General features: G+C 37.9%; 1 protein-coding gene across 16 annotated transcripts in view; it reads right to left on the bottom strand.

Moving 5' to 3' along the window:
* The window catches only part of NEB (nebulin), a 208,427-nt gene extending 198,023 nt beyond the window's left edge, over positions 1 to 10,404 (bottom strand). For all 16 annotated transcript variants that reach the window (XM_010839994.1, XM_010839993.1, XM_010839991.1 and 13 more), the window contains exons 1-8: positions 10,298 to 10,404; positions 9,598 to 9,682; positions 8,986 to 9,050; positions 5,698 to 5,739; positions 3,872 to 4,072; positions 1,890 to 1,997; positions 1,229 to 1,333; positions 447 to 551 (exon numbers count right to left, since the gene is read on the bottom strand). In XM_010839994.1, coding sequence (XP_010838296.1) covers positions 447 to 551; positions 1,229 to 1,333; positions 1,890 to 1,997; positions 3,872 to 4,072; positions 5,698 to 5,739; positions 8,986 to 9,021 — 597 coding nt within the window. In that variant the 5' untranslated portion in view covers positions 9,022 to 9,050; positions 9,598 to 9,682; positions 10,298 to 10,404. The remainder of the gene's footprint in view (positions 1 to 446; positions 552 to 1,228; positions 1,334 to 1,889; positions 1,998 to 3,871; positions 4,073 to 5,697; positions 5,740 to 8,985; positions 9,051 to 9,597; positions 9,683 to 10,297) is intronic.
* Positions 10,405 to 10,899: the final 495 nt, after the last annotated feature.

Below are 10,899 nucleotides of genomic sequence, written 5' to 3' on the forward strand. Positions count from 1 at the left end.
TTTTTTTTTTTGAATGTGGACAATTTTTTTTAAGTCTCTATTGAATTTGTTACAATATTGCTTCTGTTTTATGTTTTTGGTTTTTTGGCCATGAGACACATGGGATCTTAACTCCCCAATCAGGGATCGAACCCTCACCTGCTGCATTGGAAGGCGAAGTCTTAACCACAGGACTGCCAGGGAAGCCCCCTCTCCCCTCAGGCACATCTTTGTTTTCCCCATGCACTCTTCCCCAGTTGTTCAGACCCTCTCCTCCATTAGGCCCAGGAACATTTCTCTCAGTTCCTCTTAGCCAGCCTGATCCCTGCAGCCCCACATGCCTCAAGGCTACTCACAAAATGGCTGGGGGACCATATTTTAGATTAGGCAGAGTTTGCAGGTACCCCTCTGTGTGATGCGGTGGGAGAACACAAGAAGACAAGTAGCAACTGAGCAGAGGCCCCTACCTTACTGAACATAGCTGTGTTCTTGATGGCCTGGACAAGTTCAGGGGCATCAGGAGGAAGCAGGTACTTATCCTTGGTGTCTTCCCAGTTCTGCTTGTATAAAACCTGCACAGAAAGAACAAAGAACCTGTGGCTTGATGTCTTCCCCAAAGGCATGAGGGTTTAGGGCACAAAGGAGAAGAGTCACCCACACTCAAGTTGTCCTCATGTGAAGGCTGAAGTGTGCTGAAGTGACACCAGCATCAATTATGGAAATGTTGACCAGGTCAACATCCCATGATACTTTCCCTGCATTAGTAAGCTTTCACTTGAAAAGTCTAATTTGGTCAATTGAATCATGATTCTGATTCTCTATAGATTCTTTTCAAAGGTTGAAACCTGTCAGTCATTGGCTGAACTTGGATGGTAGATGTGTTTGACTTAGATGGTATTTTTTAAATATTTTAAATTAGTTGCTTACATTTGAAGTTTGGAGATTTCTCATTAAAAATTCACCTCCCAACTTCTTAAAAAGAAAAAAAAAGACTCTGGAGACACTGGAACTGAATTCTGTAGCTGGAGCTGAGGTCCTGGGCTTTTCAACCCCCATAGCTTTGATGGTCCACTTCAGTCACTGGTACAGACTGCCTGACATGTGTGGCTGTTAGACCCCACCATGCCTGTGGGCTCGCGTTGGAACTGATGAGCAGGATCTGGCCTGTTCAGTTTTCTCCTCCAAGGCCAGGCAGTTATAATGCACATGCTACCTGGGATTCCAGCCATCCATACCACAACCTTGTTACCTTACTGACTTGCTGCGACACTTTCTTTGCATGTTCAATGTCCTTTGCTTTTTCGTCGACGTGACAAATAGTTTTAGCAACATCGCCATCCACTCGATACTTAACCTGCCAAAATAATGCACAATTAGAACCCATGACAGGCATGAATATATGAATATATTTTAAAATATCTTATAATAAAGAACATTGACCCAATCACTCTACGTCTGCATCCAAAGTCAAGTTTCTGCCTTTTAGGTAGAAGGCTGTGAACTCCAACTATCCATAGAGCACCTGTATTCACTGATTGTCTGTTTTCCCACCCAAATTTCAGCCTCCCTGTGCACCAGAATGGATAGTCTCAGTGAGTTTGAATTCCCATCTCATACTACCTTTAAGCCAAGGTTTTAGAAGTCTCTTTAGGTTCACATTTAGAGCAACATAATCTATGTCCAATGCTTCTTGTATATTTTTAGACTGGCTCACAGTCATTTGACCCCTTATTCTCTCTACACCTATTTAAAGCCCTCCGGGAGTTGGTGATGGACAGGGAGGCCTGGCGTGCTGCGATTCATGGGGTCGCAAAGAGTCGGACACGACTGAGCGACTGAACTGAACTGATTCCCAGTGGTAGGGACATTTCTGAAATGACTCTCTCCTCTATTTTAGCAATGCGGCCCACCTCACTGAGTTGATCTTGAACTTTCTTGATTCTGCGAAGTTCTGGGGTATCGGTTGTGATGGCGTATGGCTTCCCTTTTGCTTTCTCATAGTTCTCCTTGTATTTATTCTAAAAAAGACATCAGATTATTAGCCTAAAGCATGACAACACAGCAGCAGAAATTACAGACAATACATACATCCTGTCTTATTTTTTTAATCCTTCAAGTTATAACAATTATCAGTTATAACAGCTTTGTTTTTGTCCCCTACTCTGATTCTCAACAGAAACTAAAATAGATATATTAATTGCTCTTCCCAAGCATGGCTGAATACTGAGAGTAGAAATTTTACTATAAACTATTGTCTTGGAAATGCCCTCAAATGGTTCTTTCAATATTTTTATTGTCTGAATTCACACATGAAAAGCTGGAACCTCAATAATTTTAGGAAATATAGAAATTTAGACAAGTCTAAAAAGATTTGATTGCTAATACAATGAAAAAACATTCAGTTCAGAAGTTGCAGCTAAATCTCAGTGATTTGGATAACTGAGACACCATCTGAATTAATGGGAAGTATAAATTATGAAGAATTGTGAGAAGGAATGAAATTTTATTATTTCTGCTAAATATATGAGTTCTTGCTTTAACAGTAATATGCATAATTTATCATTATTAATACTTCAAAAAGACTCTTGAGTGGAATAGTCAACAATCTAAATTATACTACTGATTTCATTTCTAACCACTTTAAAAATATTACAAACCTTTGCCAACATTTTGTTCAGACTATCAGATATTCTAGGATATTACTGTTTGAATTAATGAGGTGTTTATGGCAATAAATTGACAATAAATTTTTCTATCTTTGATGAATACTGCAGTGATAAAAGAGGTAAGATAATTTTGTTTTTAAAAATCTTGGTCTTAGAAAACCTAAATTTTGAACGATTCAAGACTCTGAAGTAGAAATTTACCAAACAGTCCCTAGTAGTTAACACTCGACCAGAAATGAATACTTATTGGCCAACCACAACATGATGCTTTTGACATAAGCATTAATCCTATATAACCTGATGCTCCCCGAGTACTTTTCATCTTTTTTTAAGCCTCCAGAAGATGTGCAATCAGGCCACTTACTGAGACCTCAGTCTACCCTGGACAATCAACAAGTTAGCTCCATTTAAAGGGTTTAAACCTGCTGCCAGTCAGTGTAACTTATAGAATTGGACATGGAAATTTAAAGACAGGCATCTTCAAGAGCAGTGATTCTCAGTGTGGGCTGCCCATTAGAACCTGGGAAGTTTTCAAAATCCTCTACAGGTCCCAAGGCTGCCTGGACAAATAAACTAGCACAACCTGGGCATCAGTAGTCTTAGAGCTCATAGAATCTTAGGGAAATCCAATGTGCAGCCAGTTAAAATACTTCTGTTTCAGGTTACAGAACACTCTGATCCTCAATTTCAGGTAAGTTTTCTTAGCCTGATCTTGGTTTTTTAATATCTTTTAAAAAGATCACATTTTAAGATCTTTTTAAAAGATCACATTCTTTTTCACTCTATACCTCCTAGAGACACTGTTAGCTAGTCTATTAGAGAGGCATCATGCTCAGATATAGCATAAATAAATGCTATTTAGTTTATGTGAACTGATTTCAACTAAATCTATATCTAACTCTATAAATCTGTAACTCTGATTTCATTGTTCTAGACTGGCAAACAAATCGTGATTAAACACCAATAAATTCTTTACAATTGGCCTTACGCTTACTTTGCGAGGATAATTTCAATAAGGATGCTTTCCCTGAAGCTGGCTGCAATGGTGCAAGTAAATTACGTGAAAGCAGAATTCAAGAGTTTTGAGACATTATATTTCTGTAAAATAAGTTTTGTCTCATACAATGTTGAGAAACAAAGTCCAGCCAGCATCCAAAACACAGTTGGTTGAGACCAGTAATTTCTCAGCAGTAAAACCACATAAGTAGAAGTTTTTTGAAACTTACTGTGCTAAAGAGATTCTGCATTTTCTGACTGTGTGCAATGTAGGGGGTCATGAACTTTGAAGGGTCCACCTTCTTTCGAATAACCCTCTTCCTCTCCACCGGCTTTTCAGGTACTGGCTGTGCCAGGGCCGGTCTGGAGGTTTCTGATTGCTCATAGTCAGATGTCCTTGTTGTCGTAGTTTCATAGAATCCTGTTATTGTCTGAAAATTTGGCATGAAGTTGTATCAAAATTTGACAATGTTATGAAAGTAAAAACTGTAATACTATGATCTTGATATACGTTATTCTAACTTCAAGTCAGATCGATATTCCTGGTGTTATTAATACTTCACATCTAAAACAGGCCAAAGCAGGAAATCACATGCCATATCCACATGAAGGCACATTATGTTACATAAGTCTGAATGCTGACTGTGTCAGATTGCCTGGAACAAAAAGGTTACTTCTTACCTGCTTGCAACATTGCCTTAAAACTCCATTTGCCTAAAGGAACACTCGAAGATAGGATAAAAATAAAACAAAAATATTCTCAATCATTTAAAAATCTTCTTAAACTGCATGGTAAAGTGAAAGCAAACTGGGATCAGGGAACAAAATAAATGAAGGCAAATAAAGCTCGAATTCTTTATTTTAATATTAACTTTTAAATAATTCTAAGAAAAAGTTGCTTGTTCTTCAGGTGTTTATTCTGTTACATGAGACAAAGAATGATGAATTTGAAAAAATGAATCACATCAATAATACAAGTGATTACCATTCTCTTGGCTTAGTCAGTTAATTAAAGTGAACTAGAGTGCCATTTACACTAATAAATGCCTACGCGAACACGAATGATGATGACAACATAATGGGGTAGTTAGCTTCACGACAGTATGTGGTAGGTGGGAAACTGCTGCTTATTACAATAGACTTTATAGTGGAAGAAACCAAGGTCCAAAGTTTGGGTCTAATCCAAAGTTAAAAAATGTGTAAGAAAAGTAGATAAGCAGTTAAATTTTCAATGCATCTCAGAGTAAAATTTCCTTCCCAGCTTATATCATCTGTACCAAAGGAAGAGTTCCAGCATCAATTAGGAAAAAAGAGAAACCTAAATAACAAGGAAATTGTACATCTATGACACACAACCTGATTTGTGTCAGATTATTGCTAATAGATTGCTCTCCGCCCCTTACTACTGATGTATGGTTGATGGTGAGAAACTAACCAGTTTACAAAATCTACAGTTGTTAGTTTTTATGCAGGTTTCAGGGTTAGGCATCCATATCACCATGTGTCATGCTTAAAAGCAGCAGCTCCATGCAGAAAATTAAGCATGAGAGACATTTCAGCTTGAAAAAAGAAAAAGTCCCAGCTTAGAATATTTATGGAAATGACTTTCTCAGAATTCCTAATGTGCCAAACTCTAAGTAGCATTTTATCGTTATCATCAAGGAAAAAGGCTTGGAGGCTTCATTTCTTTTGAGCAGAGTTGGTGCCCAAGAAGTTATGACTCTACACAGTGAAACTGCTGGTCCCCACGCAAATCTCAAGTCCAAGGCCCCACCTTTGTTGCAGAGAGTGGTGATAGCCAATCGCATTATTCTAATAAACATCACCTACACCAAAAAATATCACCCAAGTAACGGAACCATCCCTAGCCATTTTGGATATATTGAATAGTAAAAACACGTAACATTCATACGTATACTGCCGGCTGCTGGGCACATAGGTGAGTGACCTCCAGATTCTCCCTTTTGCCAGCTTGGTGGCCCTGGGAGTCTGAGAAAGGAGAAAACCTTCTGCTTTATTGAGCATGCAGCCTGTTCAGATGTGGGCTGGATCTTACCTCCCCTGGCACCTCTTTATAGACTGTCTCCTCTGTGTAATACTAGAAATAGAGAACAAAGGTATCATTAGAACCAAAGCAGGAATCACCTCTGCTTTGCCTCAGTTAAACCACTTAGTTTATTTCATTAGTCCAGTTGGTTTTCAACATTGGTGGGAAGGAAGTAGATGGCGGGGGCTGTTCATATTTTGGGACCCATTTCAACTATGTGAAACATCAGAGTAGCCACAGTGAAAGCCATCAGATTGGACAAGGAGATGCAGGGTGATGAGAAAGGTATCTGAGGATGGCTATTTATCTGGTGAAGCTATTCTGCTTGAGAAATAAAATGTTTTCTTATGGTACTCTCAGAGTTTGCTGAGAATATAATAACAATATCTTGAGTGTGTGGATTGGGCAGAGAGGAACTGTGATAAAAAAAACTCACTGTTTGCTGACAAAAAAAACCCTCAGAAACCTCAGTGTAAATAAAATTTTAAAATATCATTCTCATGAAAATGATAGATCTGAAAGCATATACACATCTTAATTATCCCTATATCACCTGATGACTAAGTAGTAAGAGTTTCTTCTGGAGTTACGAATAGGTCCCTTCTGGTAACATGAAGGTCCTGAAAGGGGTGCTACAATGAGATTCCTCATCACAAAATGTGGGGAAGTTAGGCAGCAGTTTGCCACTGATAGTTCTGAGGTGCCTGCAGGCTGGATCTGAAATCAAATCTACTTTTGTACTACTTCTGACATCACTAGCAATAAATAGATGTGGATAAGAACTGGCTGACATTTTGTTTCAGATGCGTAAGGAGAGTGGAATCCTGCCCTTAGCATCACCCAGCTTTGCTGGATGAACAGAAGGAAAGAATGGTTTAGGCCAAGGCATACAGAAAAGGGATAAAATGAAACCACTTGGCTCATTTTCTCAGTTAACAAAATGAGTAACATTTTACGCTTCATTTTTTCTTGACCACCAAAACATATACTTGGGATGGAGGGAAAAAAAACCATTGAAGGCAAAATTTCCCTCAGGGGCCTCCTTTCTTTTGCCCTTGGTTAAATGATCTCTCATCAGATTACTGAATTATGGTCCATAGGCCACATGCTCTGTTTCACTTGCAATAAAATTAGCATAAAAGTTGCTTAATGTCTCCCACTCTTATGCTTCCTCTGCTCCTGTACTATTTTTTTTTTTTTTTGAAATCCAATTTTGTCTCTGTGTCCTTACACATAGCAACAGAAATCACGAGCTCTTACAGGACAGAGAATCTCTTATGTGCTATGTCTTCATCACATGGGAAATACCATTTGGACACTTTAGGGAATGCTATTTGATGCTGATCTATATGGAACCATTTTTTTCTGGCCACACAAAACAGCAGTGACTTGAAAAGTTTTCAACTAAAGTGAATGATTTACAACTATTTTGGATTTTCTTAGCATCCAAGTAAAAGCAGCTCTTTGGTAGCCTTCCAATTTCACCTTTGCTAAGCTCTCATCATTAGTAAATATGTCAGAAAAAAGCTTACAAAAAAAGGCAACATTATCCAAATGGTTGGCATTAACTTGTAAGCCAAATCTCACTTTTTTTTTTTAGATGTGTGCCACTAAATAGATAGTATGATAGAAAGAAAGGAAAAGGCAAAGATGTACTAAGTTTAAATTTGACTAGAGAATGACAGTACAACTTTATTCAGTTGTCCAAGAACCCCAGGAGAAATATCTTTATAGCTAGTTCTAGTTTTGTGAATTCCTCCCTACCTATTGCCTTAAATCTGCCACCAATCCATTCTCATGGCATCTTTTGAGGTCAGAGAGACCTTGGTTCAATTCTCTCTGGCAGAAAGTCTATTAGTTTATCACCTGCTGGTCCCAGAAACAGGGAACAATATGGCAAGGAAAAGATGCCTAAAAATAGCCTCCTCCATTTTTATGACATCTGGTTAAATCCTTCAAATCTAGCTCTAAGGGCAATTTCCAATGACCAGTTAACACCATTATTTTAAGGAAGACAAGGTATATTTAAGATGGAGGCTAAAAGGTATTCCTGGTATTACCATCATACAGAAGGCAATTTATAATTGTGTAAGTGCTTGACAATGATTATTCTGACCAGCAGGGATGTATGTAAAATGTGCCCAAGTGAAAATATTGCACACTGAAGAATCTGGCTTTTGGCATTTGAACCAGAGAGGTTGAATGTTACATTGAATGAAGGTCAGTCTGTTTTTCCCTTCATATCCTTCAATAATAAAAGCAATTTTCTTGATCTAAGTATAAACTGTCAAATAAAATAATATTCCAAAGATAGATTTTGGCATGTTCATTTGGAATTTGATTCTGGGTAACTTAAATTTCACTCTTACTAAAAAGCACAGATTTCAAAACTGCTTCTATGTATCTCGAGCACTTAAGAGATATTTTCACATGTTTAAATCATCATTGTTAATTGGTAATTGTTAAGGACTTACAGATTTCATTGGCAATATATTTACATGGATGGTAAAGGCAAGAAGTGGTAAAGAAAAACCACAATATAATAAAAACTAAAATAAAATAAATATAAAGCAACAACTTTATAAATCATGTCAGATATCTCAATAACCTTGAAGGAATTTTTCAAGATGCCCACTATGGTCTTTTGTTCTTTTTCAAAATTCAAATGCAAAAGCTAGTCTTGTTCCCATGGGTAAATAGGATGGAGTTTGTGGGGAAGTATGGCTCCAACTGTCACTTGTGAGCCCCATGATTTCTACCTGTTTGTGTGTGTGCACATATGCACATGTATAAACTCTTACATATACATATATCTCACATATATATATTTCTCTGAACGCTTAATCCATTTCACCCTAAACAGATAATTAGCTTGCTGAAACAAGGAGTAAGTAGCTCTTTTTCCCTCTGTGGCTGTGCAAACATTAAGAAATAGGATTCAGTTCTCAGAACTTTCTCTTCGTTTCCTCTGTTCCTTTGGCTACAGGGGCTGGGAAGTGGGGAAGAAGGTAGTTTCAGAAGACAGTTGAAAATCCACCTTTACCCCATACTTTTTTTTTTTTTTGGTGAATTTAAAGAAAAGCAAAAGTGGGTAACAGTGATACTTCTTTTCAGTTCTAATCCCACATAATTATAGTGAAACGGAACGTAAAAATACTCCTTTTCTTATGCTTTAACGATGACTCTTTGTGAAGTTATAATAGACAATGTATTTTTCAAACAATTAATTCACCCACATGGCTTTGACTATCGCCACATAAACACACTTGTCAGAGTCAGGAGTTTTAAAAATCTTACCTCCACCACCTCCTCATATTCTTCGTCATCTGCCATTTTCCCAGAGTAGTAGTGGCACCTACAAACTTCATATTCCAGACAAACGAAAATCCATTAGAATCTACCCCCAGGTCTGAAATCACCTTATAATATTATAAAAACAGAATTAGAGGCTAATCTGTTCTATATACTCATGTATTTTTGCAGGCTAAGTGAGAGGAGATATGTAAATTCTGGTCTAAAAAAACAGACTTCCAATTTCTCCATTCCCTCCGGAATGTGTTTCGTATTGCTACTTCTAGCTATATGATCCGTCTAGTTCAAGTTGTAAAATGAAGCTGAGGTGACAGAGTGAGAGGGTTTGGAGTCAAAGGAACAGAGTATTTACGTTTCCAAATACTTGGAGGAAAAAAAAAAATACTTTCAAGCAAAATTTCAGGGAAAAACTTTAGGGAAAGTTCAACTTGGCTTTCAGAAAAAAGCTGGAGTTCTTCCTGGTAGCACCAAAATTCTAAGAGGGCTGCCTTTGGTCTCCATCCTGTTACACGACATTGTATGCAATAGAGCCTATGCTTCAAATTAGAACACATAAAAATAAATCTGTCAACGGACTTGAAAAGAAAAAATAGAAACCTCAAGGCAACGGGGTTATTTTCTTCTCAAACACCATTGGCTTGTACGGATTTTTCCTCTTTCGTTTCTGTAGCTCTGATCAAACCTGAAAAACAGCAAATGGTTAAAGCATTGACTGAAGTTCATTCGAGATGTGGGTCTTGGGCCCAAGTTGCTAATTCAGGAACCAGCAAAGGGATCTCCCAAGGCCTTCTTTGACGCCAGAGAGGAGGACTCTCTCTCTCTGGATAAAAGTAGATGATGTTTTGAAGCAGCTGTCCCTTCGCCCAAAGATATTTGCTTGTAAACCAATACCCCAGCTGTGGCTGGTTTTGTTAAGCTAGCAAAACTGCCGCTCCTTCTGAGTCAAATGAAGTCCGGTAGAACCAGATAAATATAGGAACGAAGGACATAGATCTTTTTTCATACTAATATATTTAGAAAAAAGGAAAAACAAAGGCAAAAACATAAAACAAAAATTCATTAGACAAGATAGCCAACTGGGTCAAGCAGGAAGTTGGTTAGTATAGGATTTAATCACACACTACATGTCAGGTATAAGCAAGACCTGAGCTGGGTCACAGGGTTATAGACTTTCCTAGTCAGGTTCGCATCACTCATTTCCCCAATTAAGACCCAGAGTTTGGAAAATACCTCAAGGGAAGTTGTAAAACTTCTCCTAAAAGAATATTACAGAAAAAAAACCATAAATTGGCCTTACCTTCAATCTACCAAATAAATTTCCTCAGCAGCAAAGCCTCTCCCAACTCTCCCCTCCTGACAACCCCAGACAAGAGCCGGTGTGGAACATGGGCTCCGAATTATCATGTGGCTGGAGCAGCCAATCAGATCCCAAGTCGCTCAAATTTCAGAAGCTAAATATACTAAGTGATCTTCTGAAAACCACCTGTTCATCAATTCCACTAAAGGATAAAGGGTAACAAATTGCTTGCATAGAAGTATTCAAATGTAATGGAATTTTACCTAACTTCCAGCATATGGGGTTCAAATTGAGATTTAATCTCTCATTTCCTACTGCTCTGTGTTTAATATCACATTCATGCAAAAGAACTTAGAAGAAAATCAGCATGACTTTGAGGGCTTTAACCCTCCTATAAACTGCTTTCTTCTCACCAGTTTTTCCAACTTCATGGAGATAAATGAACTCGCTCTTATTCAGCTCACCTGGTGAGCCTGGTAAGTTACAGGTGTTGATATGAAAGAAATAGAGGGATAAGATCCAGAAAACATCAAGTTGGTAAAACCAATTTTTAAAAATGTGATAAAATGATGTGATAGGTGAAAATACTTTGTGGTGATGCT

This window comes from Bison bison, unplaced genomic scaffold (assembly GCF_000754665.1).
Source record: "Bison bison bison isolate TAMUID 2011002044 unplaced genomic scaffold, Bison_UMD1.0 scf7180017864139, whole genome shotgun sequence".
In the NCBI taxonomy this organism is placed as follows: domain Eukaryota; kingdom Metazoa; phylum Chordata; class Mammalia; order Artiodactyla; family Bovidae; genus Bison; species Bison bison.